Raw genomic sequence first — 15,521 nt, forward strand, 5'->3', positions numbered from 1 at the left:
TCCATGAAAAAGTAAACTAATACAGATGCCAGCTGTAGTTACTAAATCAATGTTTTCCTGGAAATATTAACTTACTTTAGACTAATAGCAAATTCTTCGGCATCCTTCACTCTTTGTCTAACGAGAAACGTGCCATCTGAACGGTTACTTAGAGTTTCTTCAGCCTCTTTTCTCTCCAGAGGTCCAGCGTACCTAATAATATCATGATCATATCCAGCATCACAATCACATTACAAACATCCTGCACACCCATGGTGTAGCTCGGGGGTGCCTCTGGGGCCTAGGCCCACTCACATGGAGCTTTGGCTCCTTTCAAAAACTGGAGCACCAGATTCATGGCTAGCGGGGATGCTCAAGCCCGGTCAGCCAAACAAGATTCACAGCATGAGCCCGAGCCCATACTGCTGGTACTTCCACACATGCAGTGTGGACAGAGATTCTAGCAGAAAATCTCTGGCTTACAGGACTTGAGCATCCCCACCAGTGGCGGGTGGGTGGAGAGGAAGAACTGAGGAATGTTTGGTCCCCCTCAAGCCAAGCCTGGGCTCCCCCCATAAAACATGTTATGGCTAAACCCCTGCTACACCCAATAAAAAAACATTCTAAACAACCACTACCATAATAAGATAATCGGACTCCATCATAATCACTGATTAAAACATCCTACACACAATGAAAACAATCAGCCTCCATCATAATCACTCATTAGAACATCCTGCACCCAGTGAAAACATTCTAACATCAACCACCAGAATCATAATGAGACAATGGACTAAATTCTATATATGGCGCTGCTATCGGCATGTCCATCACACACACATTTGTAGAATCGCAGCTGTTTTTTCTTTTTTTCCCCCTAAATAATTTATTGAAATTTTAAATAAACATACAAATCCGAAAAACAACACAAAAGTATACAAATGTAATAAGAACTGGGTTTTTTTTTTTTTTAAACATAGGTGCCTTAAATGTAGGCCACCATTTTAAAGGCCTATATTTAAGGTGCCAATCTCGCACCTATGGAGATGCATAGGGATGCCTAAGGTCACTTCTAGAACAAACCACGCCCCCACCGGCCTTAAGCATCCATAGGCATCCCTATGTGCCTCCAATGTCACCTTCAATGTTTTTTTAGGAGCATGCCCCCTGATTGGTCGCTTACCGACACCTAACTGCAGCATGTCCTGTACAGAATGACATTAAAATGTTTTCATTGGTGCTGATATTCAGCTCGCCCAAGTGCCGCAGTTGACACAGACTCTGGATGTTCAGTGCCAAGCTGTTTCCAGTGACCAGTTTCATTTTTGGCCATTGGAACATAACTGGTTAAGTTCAGAGCGGTTCAAGGTAGGCCGCACACATAGTAACCCTATTTGAACCGCCAAACCCGGCAGAAACACAAATAGTCAGCGCAGAAAAACAGCTACATCCCGCTAAATATGACCCTATCAAGAAACCAACCCTAAACCTCTTCTTCTCTTCTAGTGATCCTAAACTCTCCCCTTTGCCTTATTATTCAATGCTCCTAATCTGTAATTCCCCTGCATCCACTGTATAAGCGTCCCCTAAATGGCAACTTCCTGGAAAGGTCCAGCAATCTTATACTGTAATCCGCTTAGAACTGCGGAATAGGTACAGGCGGAATAGAAGTCATTAATGTAATGTAACCAGCTAAACGCTATTTAACTGGCCTTATAATCCGCACTATTCAAATGTTCTAGGCAGCTTCCATATGATGACATTCAAAATAAAATCTTAAGCCTCAGCAGGTGATTGAGGCCAACGGCGTGTCAGATTTTAAGAGAAAATGGGATATTCACGTGGGATCTATAAGGGAGTAAAAGTCAGGGAGTGGGTCATTGGTATGGTCAGACTCGATGGGCTATGGCCCTTTTCTGCCGTCAATTTCTATGTTTCTACAAAAAAAAAAATTAGAATTGATGGACTACATATCTGCTGTGTTACTGTTCAGACGATGACATTAGTTAAATAGCACCAAGAATCAAGGGGATTGTGTTCAGGATATTTCTAAACATACACCACCGGAATCATAATGAGATCATCAGCCTATATTTATGACTGTGCCATCGTGATCCGCTTAGGTTAAAATATTACAAAACATAAAGGTTTTAAATCAATCTGATTTGAATCTAATATAATTACGATGGAAGTACATAGATGTGATTGACAAAACACTTATGTGAGGAGTCCATAAAGGTTCCTGCACACGTGATTTGAGCGCTGCAGCTTGATAAGTGCCTTTCCGGGTTGTAAAGGGCGAAGCAGGGGATCTAAGGTTGAGGGGGCTGAAGCCTCCTGCGCGTCACTTCTTTGCCTCTGCTCTGTTCAAACTAAGGCACTGTAAATGCGGCACCTGCTTAGGCAGTCGCTCAACTTCGTAAATGCTTCAGGTTTTACTTGTGGAAAAAGCCTTATTATGTTACTTTTGCATGTATTTAGAGATGATGTTTACAGTTTAGGTTTATATTGTTTATGGTTTATTAATTTATGTTACTCCTGGATCAAAGCAGATCAGACTTTGTACATAAGAACAAAAGCATTTCAACTAACACCCATATGTGAGAATACCTGCCTGCTTGTCCTGGGATAATGTATGAAGTAACATTTCATTGTAAGTCACTTTGCATCCAAACAGGAAAGTGAAAGGTTAGTTAAAAAGAACAAATTGAAGAGTTTTAGAGAGTCCCTCATCTTGGGTAGCAATAGATTTGATAGAACAGTTGAATTGCTAGAGAGAATCTTTTGTCAGGTAAATGAAGGTTTGAAGGTACAGCTTTGGTGACTGTCAGATTTGGAAGGGAATTTTAATAATGCAGAAACCAATTTTTGTCTGTTATTACCTATTTTCTGGATTCTTGACGTAATTTGGCTCCTGAATTTAGAAGGGGTCTGGAGAGGGTTGATTACCACTAGGGACAATGAAGCCATTTTGGAACTTAGGACATATGAGCAGAAGTGCGTGGACAATGTACCAGTTCCCATTAAGGCCAGGAATATTGAACGGGGAGAGGGGAAGGGAAAGGGTCTGCTGAGAATTCCCCGTCCTGTCCCTGTCCCATTCCTGTAAGCTCTGCCTTAACTGCACAAGCCTCAAACACTTGCAGGATTGAGGCAGGGAAATAGAAACATAGAAACATAGAACATGACGGCAGAAAAGGGCTACAGCCCATCAAGTCTGCCCACTCTGCTTACCCACCCCCTGCCTATGCCCTAATGACCCAATTTCCTTATCTTGACCCTCGTAGGGATCCCACATGGGTATCCCATTTATTCTTAAAGTCTGGCACGCTGTCTGCCTCGATCACCTGCACTGGAAGCTTGTTCCAATGATCAACCACTCTCTCTGTGAAGAAATACTTTCTGGTGTTGCCATGAAATTTTCCGCCCCTGAGTTTGAGCGGGTGCCCTCTTGTGGCCGAGGGTCCCTTGAGAAAGAAAATATCATTTTCCACTTCGACACGTCCCGTGAGGTACTTAAATGTTTCGATCATGTCTCCCCTCTCCCTACGTTCCTCAAGAGTGTAGAGCTGCAATTTGTTCAGTCTCTCTTCGTACGAGAGACCCTTGAGCCCCGAGATCATCCTGGTGGCCGTCCGTTGAACCGATTCAATTCTGCGCACATCTTTACTGTAATGTGGCCTCCAGAATTGCACACAGTACTCCAGATGAGGTCTCACCATGGCCCTGTACAACGGCATTATGATTTCAGGCTTTCGGCTGAGTTCCTGGGGGGAAAAATTTGTCCCCATGTCATTCTCTAATCAGATGCTTTGGGGTAGTGGGTAAGAGATGTGTTCCAGGGGGGTGAGCGTGGAGGTATTAGAGGCTGACAGGTGTGATAGAGGAAAGAGGTTGGAGCTTGACGTTGGCGCCTGCCCTCTCCATGTTAATTGTAGCCACCTTCTAAAATGCTTTTTTACGTGTTTAAGCCATTTTACATGTCTAAAAGCTGCTGCTTGCACATGAGAGGATAAAATGTTACCCCCCCCCCCTCTGTCACAGAAAATAGAAATGTATTCATGTGGGAGTATGTTATATTATCTAGCGCTTGTATTCTGCCAACTCCCATCAATAGTGGTTCAAAGTGGATGACAAAAGAGGGTCAGGATGTTCTCCTTTACACAAGAAAGAAGCAGAAATAAAATACAAAGCAAAATAAAAACAGAACCTAACTTGAAAAATGACTATAGTAAGGGGTCAGGGGTCAGACTGCCCCAGGCGCTGTCTTGGTGGGAGTGCCAGCACCTCTCTGCCCTCCCCCTATGCCATGCTCATGCTCTCCATTACCTGCCCCCTACCTCTTTAAAATCTTTGCCAACACGAGCAACTACTCTAGCTTTTTGCTCATGCCCGCCTGGCTACCTCTGAAATCACTTCTAGGTCGTGGGGCCAGGAAGTGACATCAGAGGAAAAGCCAGAGAAGCTGCTTGCGCAAATGAAGATTTGAAGAGGTATGGGGGGGGCAGCGAGGGGGGGCACAGATACCATTTAAAAAATGCCGACCACTGAGAAGTGCCTTCACATCTGTAATGCCACCTCGGACCTCCAGAACATTTTTCCTGTTCCCTGCTCATTTTCATACATTTGCATCTAGTTTTCAGATGTTGCTTTCACATACAGTATAAGCAGCATTAAAACCCTTTCAGCATTAGGCACACAATAACGTATGCACAAAACTAGCTAAAACCAATCAAAGTAGAACAATACAAGCCCAGTAAGCTTTGAGCATTGGCCCCCTCAGTGGCTCAATCTAGCACAGCAAAAAAAAAAAAAAAAAGTCCTAATTTTAACCAAGCACTGGACTGAATATCAGTCAGTAACCAGGTGATTCTTAAGGAATTGCACTTTTCAATCTGTCCTCCCCCCTTTTATTCCTCTCCTAATCATAGACACACATAAAGCCAACACAGACACACAAGCAGTGTAAGCACAGAAACACGTGAGCATGTATGCAAACAAACATGAACATGTAAAGAATCCCATGAGCTCTGTATGCTTTTTTCTCTTCTAACATTCCTGAACAAGTATCTGCAAAACAAGAACTTTTAAACCTTTAAATTTCAAGCATTGATTTGAGCCCGGTTTTTAAGCCAGAGATATTTTCTCCCTATTGGAGGGAGGTTTTTCTCTCTGGCTGTGTTTTCCGGAGTGGACCAGTGATAGTTCTTTACCTCTCCGTTAAAGAATTTTTGAATTCAGGGAGTGGGATTCTTTGGATTTTGAGATCCATTTGTTAAATGATTAACTTGGTTGGTGGACACTCGACATTTGCATATTGTTATTAAGCAAAACGAGTACATTTTGTTCATCCAATTTAATTTATCACAATCTGAAAAGCAATAAACATTTTAGTTTATTTCTTAACATTTCTGTAACTTTGTCATGTAAATTTTACTTACCACGAATACTGGGTTAAATCTGGCACAGGAGACTGGGAAAAGGAAAACAGAGAAATTAGACATCTTTGTAATGTTTTTCATAATAATAATAATAATAATATTTTATTTTGTATACCGCCATACCCAGGGAGTTCAAGGCGGTTCACAACAGATAGATGAATTACATACAGTGCGATTAGAAAAAAGAAGAACATAACAAAGCAATCTTAGGGTCAAACTCGTTTACATTAACAATTTAGGTGAGGGAAGGGCCAAATACGGGGTACATACAGAGTGTGCTGTAGTAGGATACAATTAAGTTTAAGAGAGGGGGGGAACCAAGCATATTAGCTGGAAAAAAGGGGGAGAGCAACAAACTTAGAAGGGGGGCGGGCGGAAAAGTAAGGAAGAGGAGAGGGGGGGTGAGATGGGGGAAGGGGGGCGTTAAGGGATAGGTCTGTTGCAAAGAAGGGTTTTAATCTGTTTTCTAAGGTGGAGAAGGGGAAACGTTATGGCGGAAGAGGGGAGCGTTAGGGATTTGGTCCATTAAAAAGTAGAGTTTTGAGCTTTTTTCTGAAGGGGGGGTATGAAAAGCAGTCAAGTATGATTTGGGCGAGCCATGAATTTAGTTTGGCCGCTTGAAAAGAGAAGGTTCGTTCGAGGAATCTTTTAAGATGACACGATTTCAGTGAGGGAAAAGTGAACAAAATTGATCTGCGGGAGCTCTTCTTATTATAGTTCAGGTTGAAGTGGGGGTAAAGATAGGCTGGTGACATACCAGATACGGTTTTGTAGCAGATGCAAGAAAACTTAAATAGAACTCTGGATTCGAATGGCAGCCAGTGCAACTTGTTGTAGAAAGGGGATATGTGTTTCCATTTCTTCAGGCCAAAGATAAGGCGGATGGCGGTATTTTGGACCAGTCTCAGCTTCCTGGTGATTTTCTTGAAGGCGCCTAGATAAATGATGTTACAGTAGTCTAGGACACTAAGAATGGAAGATTGGACCAGCAGACGAAAGGAGGTGTCATCAAAGTATTTTTTAATGGTGCGGAGTTTCCAGAGCACCGAGATGCTTTTCTTAAACACTAGGTCAGTGTGTTTCTCCAGAGTGAGATGCTTGTCTAAAGTGACTCCTAGTATTTTTAATGATTGCTCAATACAGTAGTCAAGTCCATTGATGTGTATCGTAGTTTCCTTAATTTTGTCGTTTGGGGATACTAAGAAGAGTTTAGTTTTTTCTGGGTTTAGCTTTAGTCTAAACGCTGACATCAGTCATGCTATTACCAGTTAATTTTAGGCTGATGCTGTCAGAAGTCAAATCATCACTATTTATATATTCAAATATTAAAAGTTTGTTTATACTGTGACAAAGGCAGTGTCTGTATTTTCCATTTATGGGAGAATGAAAACAGAAGCATATCTTTGTGGTTGGGTTCCAGTGACATGATTTTCTTCCCCTAGAACTATGGTGTTTTGTTTTGTTTTTTTCAAGTTTATTAGGTTTTTTATATACCACATGTCAAGGTTTTCAAACCTTTTCTATTGCAGCAACTCTTCCCAGTGTACTTTCCTTAAATGTCCTCTTCTTTTCTATAATATTGTAGTTCCAACATTTTTTCCTTATGTCCCTATTTGTCCTTGGTTAAAGCATCCTTGGATGTATTAACTATCCCTAAAGATGTCTATTTTAAATTTGTGTTATTGTCAATATATGTTTTTTACTAAAATTGTACACCACCTAGAAGTCTGATTAGGCGGTATAAGAAATGTTTAATAAACTTGAAACTTGACCCATGGCCAATTAATTCCTCAAGAAATACAGTACAATGTATTTCATCTCATGCGTAACATTGTGGATATCGTGAGAACCTGAGTAGTTGGCAGTCTTGCTAGAAAAACTGAAACAGACAATAAACCCAGTAGTGCACAGTTTCTTCTAGACACATATTCAGAAGCACCCTGGTAGCTCATAGCTAATGTTATCAAAAAAGGGAAACGCATTAGAGTTTTGACATATGCAGCCATGCCAAGAGGGGCAAAGAAGAACACAGCTATGCCTTGCCTGAATGACCAGTTTATAAGCTGCTCTGAAACAGGGGCAATGTCTGTGTACTAGAAGCCACAAATGAGTGTAAGAGAGCTGTGCATTGGCTAAGAATACACACTGTAAGCCTGATGAAATTGAGAGGTGAGAGGCTCAGGAGTAATCTAAGGAAATACTTTTTACAGAAATGGTGCTAGATGCATGGAATAGTTTCCTGGAAGAGATGTTGGAGACAAAGACTGTGCATGAATTCAAGAAAGTGTGGGACAGACCTGTGGGATCTTTTAGGAAGAGGAGGAGATATGGGTGATGTGAGCACAGCGACTTTGGTAGAATATAAATCGTGCAGCAGAATTTTCAGTGGTTGTGTCAAAGACCTATGAGAAGCAAGTTGCAGTAGTCTAAGTGAGAGGTGATAGAAATGTGGATAAAAGTTTCAATATAATGCTCAGAGAGGAAAGACTACGTGGGTGTAATCTACAGACCTCCGACTCAATCGCAGCAAATTGATAAGGATCTGATTGTGGATATCCAAAAATTTAGAAGGAAATAGGAGGTGCTGCTGTTGGGAGATTTCAACCTGCTAGATGCGGACTGGACGGTTCCGTCTGCGGAATCGGAAAGAAGTAGGGAGATTGTGGATGCCTTTCAAGAGGCTCTGCTCAGACAAATGGTGACGGAACCCACGAGGGATATTGGATCTGGTCCTCACAAATGGAGAGAGTATCTCTAATGTTCAAGTGGGTACTCACCTGGGAAGTAGCGATCATCAAACAGTTTGGTTTGATATAACAACTAAAGTGGAGAACGGCCACACAATACTTAAAGTCCTGGATTTCAAACGTATGGACTTTAATGCAATGGGAAAGTACCTGAAGAAAGAGCTGTTAGAATGGGAGGACACAAGAGAAGTGGAAAGACAGTGGTCTAAGCTGAAAGGAGCGATAAAAATGGCTATGGACCTTTATGTGAAGAAAATAAATAAAAACAAGAGAAAAAGGAAACCGATATGGTTCTCCAAACTAGTGGCTGAGAAAATAAAGGCGAAAGAGTTGGTGTTTGTGAAATATAAAAAAAACCCAAGAGGAGTGCATAAAGGACTACAGGGTGATACTGAAAGAAGCCAAGAGAGAGATATGTCTGGCGCAACTGTAGGGGATAGACTTAGTAGATAAGGACAGGTTGTTCACCCTCTCCAAGGTAGGGAGAACGAGAGGGCACTCTAAAGTTGAAAGGGGATAGATTCCGTACAAACGTAAGGAAGTTCTTCACCCAGAGAGTGGTAGAAAGCTTGGACGCTCTTCTGGAGGCTGTTATAGAGGAAGACTGCTCAACAAGAACGTGCGCTGGTAGGGCTAGTCTCGGTTAGGGTGCTGATCTTTGACCAGAGGGCCGCCGTGTGAGCGGACTGCTGGGCATGATGGACCACTGGTCTGACCCAGCAGCGGCAATTCTTATGTTCTTATGAAATCCAAGTCAGGAGAAGGTGGTCAAGAATAGCTAGGGATGACAGAAAGTCAAGGCAACAGCAGTGAACAGCATGGATAAGAAGGGGAGGAGGGAGATAAGAACATAAGAATAGCCTTACTGGGACCATCTAGACTAGTATCCCATGTTCACAGAGACCATTCCAAGTTACAAGTACCTGGCAAAATCCCAAATAGTAGCAACATTTCATGCCACCGATGCAGGACAAGCAGTGGTTTCCCCCATGTCTATCTCAACAGCAGACTATGGACTTTTCTTCCAAGAACTTGTCCAAACCTTTTTTAAAACCAGCTACATTAAAGCACAGTTACTTACCGTAACAGGTGTTATCCCAGGACAAGCAGGCAGTATATTCTCACATATGGATGATGTCACCGATGGAGCCCCAGTACAGACCACTTTAAAAGTGCATCACCACTTTAAGTCTTTAGAAAGTTCGCGATAGCCCAAACCGCGCATACACGAGTGCCTTCCCACCCGACGTAGGGCACACGGTCCCTCAGTTAATTAGTTTCCGCGGAGCTAAGACACCTTTTTTCAACGGCCGTTGAAACTTTTTCTCTGCTGCCTTCCTGCTCTTGCGGAACTCTGACATTTGAGTCAGTTTTGTTTTTATTTTCTTAAATAAGTTTATTTTAGTTTAAAAGAAATAAAAATTTTCGTTTTCTCTCTCGCGTGAGTTTGGCCCGGCGGGGCCTGTTCGACCACCTTGGCTTCAGATTTTAATTTAGCCGAGGCCGTCTTTCCTTCAATGTCTCACCCGCAGACGGGTTTCAAAAAGTGTGGATGTTGTGCTCGCCCCATCTCTGTGACTGACCCACATCGCAACACCGAAGAGGAGGTGCTGCTGAATAAGGCGGTTCTTTAGAGTCCTCTTCTGCAGAGAAGAACAGCAGGAATGGGTTACGGGACAGGTGCTCGGGCCCCAAGCATTGGAGACACCAGCGATGCGGCCTCGGCTAAATCAAAATCCGAGGCCAAGGTGGTCGAACAGGCCGAACCCACAAAAGGGAAAAAATGAAACTTGTTACTTTTTTATCTGAAAATAACTTAACAAATAAAAGAAAATGACTGAAAAGTCAAAGGTCTGCGAGAGCAGGAAGGCAGCGGAGAAAAAGGTTCAATGGCCATTGAAAAAACGCGTCTTAGCTCCGCGGAAGCTAAGAAACTGAGGGACCGCGTGCCCTACGTTGGGCGGGCAGGCACTCGCGCATGCGCAGTTCGGGCCTCCACGTATGCGGATCACCGGACTGGATGGACCAAGGGTCTGATTCGGTGAAGGCATTTCTTATGTTCTTATGTTCTTAAAGTGGTGATGCACTTTTAAAGTGGTCCATACCAGGACTCTGTCGGTGACATCACCCATACGTGAGATATGCTGCCTGCTTGTCCTGGGATAACGGCTCTTACCACAACCTCTGTCAACACGTTCTAGAGCTTAACTATTCTCTGAGTGAAAAAATATTTCCTCCTATTGGGTTGATAGTTGGAAGGGCAGGTAGGGTCCAGTGAAGGTTTGTTGAGGCGTGGTGTAATTACAGCATGTTTGAAGATATCAGGAACAGTTGTAGTAGAAAGTGATAGATTGAGGATGTGACAAATGGAAGGAATGACAGCAGGAGAAATAGTGCTGAGTAGATGGGTGAGACTCAGAACAGAGGAGCAGTTTGGAGGAGGAAAGAAAAGGTGCAGTTTCCTCTTCAGTGATTTCAGGAAAGGAAGAAAAAGCGGCAGGGGACCGAAAGAGGGTTGACAGACTGGGCTGGGGAAGGGAAATGTAGGGGTGGCTTGGTTCTGAACTCAAGGTTAATCTTGTGTAGCTTGGTCATAGAAGTACTCAGCCATAGTGTGGGATAAAGTGATGGAGGGAATCATTGGAGGCGAGCGCCGTTTGAGTAGAAAGTTCAGTGTGGCAAAGAGATGGCAAGGGTTGGAGTCTAGAGAGTTAGTCAAATGGGTATAGAAGTTTTGTTTGGCAAGTGAAAGAGCAGACTGGAAGGAGGTCAGTAGGAATTTGAAATGTACGAAGTCAGCATGAGTGCAGGATTTAGGCCAGGATTTTAGAGGTCAGCCACAGGGCTGGGGTTTGGCACAGCTTACAGAATGTAGAGTGCAGGCAGTGAGGGTATCTCGAGAGCAGAGGAGAGAATGGTATTATAGGAGGAGACAGATTTGTGTAGCATAGTTTTTGAGAGGAGGGGTGAAACAGTGGAAGAGAAAGTGCAAGTGTCAATAGCCTGAAAATTCCTAAATCCAGATCTGGGGGGAGGGTGATGAAAAGTGAAAGTTATCAGATGTTGGTCAGAGTGGAGAAATTTGTAATGGAGCAGTTGGAGAATTTGTCACGATCAAGGCAGAGACCATTCTGGTGCATAGGAATGGTGAAGCACGGATTGAATAAGGATGTTAAGGCTAGAAGAGTCAGAGGCATCAGCATGAATGTTAAAATCACCAAGAATGAGAGAAGGAGATGAAGGTTCAAGAAAGAAGGAAGGCCAGGAATCAAAGTCAGTGAAAAAGAAAGAAAGGAACTTATCAGTGGGATGGTAAACTGCTTCTACTCGGAGAGGTAGTGGAGTGAATAGATAGTAACAGGGAGGGGAGGGGGGAGGATCAGACCGCCCTGGGGAAAAGTTAGTATCAAGAGAAGGAAGTGTACAGGAGCCATGGAGGGGGAAAGGGGAAAAATCGATCCTTTGTGAATTGTAGGATGAATTGTGGCAGGTTTGTCTGAGTGCTTCTGGGAGCCAGATTTTCATGAAAGAGTGGATCGGTAAGTGTTTGTGATACAGTTATGGTTATCTTCATTTCATACACCACCTTTCCTCTGCAATAAATTATATGTATGAGAAAGTGCTGTATACAATTGAGTGAAAGGGTAGACATTCAGGAATTGCTATGGTAAGAAATTAAAGGCAAAGACATCTCTTAAAACACTTTCTGAATACTGGGCCACCGGGCCAGATGCCTATTACGTTTTTAAATTACCGTACTTGATGAAAGGAGGCCTATCATGATTTTTTAACTCAAAATCTCAGGGCAGGACAGGGTCTATGTGCCTGTACTCTGGATATTTAAATACCTTGCAACATCCTTGGTTAGATAATTTTAAAAATGCTGTTCATTTAACAAGTCTATACTCATGGATTTGTGCACTTACACTAATATACGGTTTCACTTTGGTACATGGGAAACAGCCAACTTCATTTGTGGAAGTATTTCTACCCTACCGGAAAGAAAACAGACACGATCATTTCTGAGCAGTTTTCATTGCTGTATTTCCAAATGCAAGCTCTGTACTTTTGAATGGTTAGACCTCACTATGTGTAACCCAGGAAGAGCAATTGAAAATACAATGAAACCAGGCACCCTGTATCAAATAATGCTTTCCAGAGGGCCATAAGTTCATCTGTACAATTTTCTCAATAAGAAAACCAAATGAACCAACCACCGTTGAGATATACATGAGTCAATGTTACCCCTCATTCACATTTTGGTGTAAGGGAGAATTTGATCTACCGCCTTTCTGTGGTGCAATCAAAGTGGTTTTCATTTATAATGTGCAGGTAATTTTTATGCCCCTAGAGAGCCCATGTGAGTTCATGTTATCACAAATTCTACAATACTGTGTACACGTATGGTGTAGAATGTTGGCAGCTATGCACACAATTTAATTATTTGATAATTGGTATTAGCTGGCACTAATTGGCCAACATTTGCGCTGTAAAAGCTTGTGTATAAATTCTAGAGTATGCAACTGTGAGGGGGGGTGTGGGTGACGATTTGGTGGTTCCAAGTTAGCATGCAATTAAGTTATGCGTTAAAATGCAACCTTCAGGTGTGTACATGTACACCCGCCATAGACCATGCATAAATGCCTGACGTATGCTTTATCCTATAATTGTGCCTGTGCGCTCTGTCATGGAACAGCGTTTAGCATCTGCCATTTTGGCACATAAATGTTGACTTGTACAAAATTTCTCCCCCTAGCAAACACTCGGTCACTGCATCTTTGGATCAGCTGTAAAGATGCATATAGGAATCTATTTTATAATAGCAGATGGGGAAGAAAACAGAGACTCTTTAGGCATCTCAGGCTTCCTGTTATAAGATTTCAGGGGATGAAGACTGAAATGAGAAGAACCCAGATCCGGAGCTCCGCCTTAAAAGGGGAGGGGCCAATGGTGCTCAGCCATTCGGCGCGCGTCGAAGGCAAGCGTTAAAGGCGATCGCCTTACCGAGAGCATCTTTGCGAAGGGCCTTAAGAAAGGACGAGTCACAGCAAGAAGAGCAGAGGGCAACCACAGCAGATACAGAGGACACACAAGCAAGCAAGGGTAACAGGTTTAAAAACAGGAGAGGGACTTCACAGTAACATCAAGGAGGCTACACAGAATCCTACACAAGCAGAAGCCACTTCAGACAAAGTGTAAGAAGGCATATTGGGAAACAGGGAGAAGCCACTTCAGATGGCAGACCGGCAAACGGAGAGCAATAGAAGCAGCAGACAAGCAGGATGTTGAGCTACCCAGTTTTCTGCACTGTTTGCCATATATATGACTATCTCCCCTCTGGGAGGCGGTCTTATGTATGCACTCAATGCGAGGAATTGGAGAACCTGAAGAAGCAAGTCAGACTCCTGGAAGGCAGAATACTGGAACTAGAAGGACAGAGAGGCCGAAAACTTCAAGACAGAGGAAACCATAGATGAAGAAATCCGGGAGTTAGAGAAGTTCATCGAGGAGGCATACAGGGAGGCCGTGGAAAATCACCAACAACAGTGGAACTGCCAAGTAAAGACTGAGTGAAGACCACCAGGAGGACAACCACAAGGAAGAATTAGATGACACAGCAGCGAGACCTAGAAACAGCGGAGGGAACCCACAATAAGACGAGTCCGGTGCAAGCCAACGCCAGGATGAGGGAAGATGGAAGTGCAAAAAGGACAAGGACCTATGCCTGGAGAGATGGACATACACCAGGGTCATGGACCTGCGGCTAGAGAGACAAGAGAAGATAGAGAACAGCAATCGTCATGGGGGACTCCATCAGACAAGTCAACAGTCACATAGTGAGAGGAAGGCAGGATCGGCTGGTGACCTGCCTACCGGGAGCCATGGTAGAAGATATAGTGAGCCGCATCAACAGGATCATTGACAGCGTGGAAGAGGAAGATACGGCGGTGGTGATCCACGTGGGGGACAAACAACGTGAGCAACAGGAACTACAGCAGTGAAGCACTGAAGGACCAGTTCCAGATGCTAGGAGGGAAGCTGAAAACCAGAACGCCGAGGATAGCATTCTCAGAAATCCTGCCGGTACCCAGGGCTGATGAGAAGAGGCAGACGGAGCTGCAAGCAGTGAACACGTGGATTAGGCGCTGGTGTGAGGAAGGATTCCACTTTGTGCGCAACTGGATGACATTCTGGAGGAAGAGCAAGCTATACAGGAAGAATGGACTCCACCTCAGTGGAGATGAAACGATGCTACTTGCAAGCAACATCAAGTGAGAAATTGAGAAGTTTTTTAACTAGGAAGAAGGGGAAAACCAACAGTCAAACAAGAGTCAATGGTTCGGGAAACGGTATACCCAGAGGATACCGTGCAAGAAGATTGCAGGGAAGACTCACCATCATAGACAAGACAGAAATCCTGACGGATCGAAAGGAACACAAGAAGGAAGGAAATGCAAGAAAGTAACAGGCTGCAAATTCAAGTGTATGTACATGAACGCAAGGAGCCTAAGGAATAAGATGGAGGAATTGGAAGCTATGGCACAAAAAGATAACCTAGACATCATCGGCATCACGGAAACATGGTGGAACCAGGAAAACGTCAGGGACACTGTGCTACCAGGATACAAACTATACCGCAGAGACAGAGAAGGTCAAAAAGGTGGGGGTATTGCCCTATACGTCAAAGAGGGAATTGAGTCTACTGGAGAGAACACGCCGGAAATGAAAAATAAGGTAGAGTCTCTATGGGCCAAAATTCCGGAAGCAAATGGAACAGAAATGAAGATCAACATCTACTACTGATCCCCAGGGCAGTCCGAAGAAACTGATGGAGAAATGATGGATGAGATTAAATGCAAGGGAGGCAAATCAGTTATCATGGGCAACTTCAATTATCGAGGGATAGACTGGAACCTAGTCACCTCTGGCTGCGGTAGGGGGCCAAGTTCCTGGATGCTGTAGGCGATTGCTTCTTGGAACAACTTGTCAAGGAAAATATGAGAGGAAATACAATTCTGGGCTTAATTCTAAATGGACTACGGGGACCGGCACAAGGTGTAGAAGTAGAAGGGACGCTGGGAAGCAGTGATCACAATATGGACACAGGGGCAAAACATTGATCCAAATGACGGCCAAGGCACTGAACTTCCGAAAAGGGAATTACGAAGGGATGAGACTCGTGATGGGGTAGAAGATTAAGAAAGCACAGTCACCGAGGCACAAAATCTATATATACCACATATCAACAAGGGATCCAAGAGGAAAAAGAACAAGGAACCGGCGTGGCTCACTGTAGCGGTGAAGGAAGCGATCAAAGACAAGAAGACTTCGTTTAAGGAATGGAAAAGGTCAA

General features: G+C 43.5%; 1 protein-coding gene across 5 annotated transcripts in view; it reads right to left on the minus strand.

Annotated features, from left to right (window-relative positions):
* VAV1 (vav guanine nucleotide exchange factor 1) overlaps positions 1-15,521 on the minus strand; it is a 141,390-nt gene that overhangs the window by 11,483 nt on the left and 114,386 nt on the right. For 4 of the 5 annotated variants that reach the window (XR_004537287.1, XM_033925316.1, XM_033925315.1 and 1 more), the window contains exons 21-23: positions 12,094-12,159; positions 5,421-5,452; positions 76-192 (exon numbers count right to left, since the gene is read on the minus strand). Coding sequence is in view for 4 of the 5 variants with exons in the window: in XM_033925316.1 (XP_033781207.1) it covers positions 76-192; positions 5,421-5,452; positions 12,094-12,159 (215 nt within the window). In the remaining variant the exon portion in view is untranslated. The remainder of the gene's footprint in view (positions 1-75; positions 193-5,420; positions 5,453-12,093; positions 12,160-15,521) is intronic. The other variant, XM_033925317.1, reaches the window with a different exon arrangement.

This window comes from Geotrypetes seraphini, chromosome 16 (assembly GCF_902459505.1).
Source record: "Geotrypetes seraphini chromosome 16, aGeoSer1.1, whole genome shotgun sequence".
Classification (NCBI taxonomy): domain Eukaryota; kingdom Metazoa; phylum Chordata; class Amphibia; order Gymnophiona; family Dermophiidae; genus Geotrypetes; species Geotrypetes seraphini.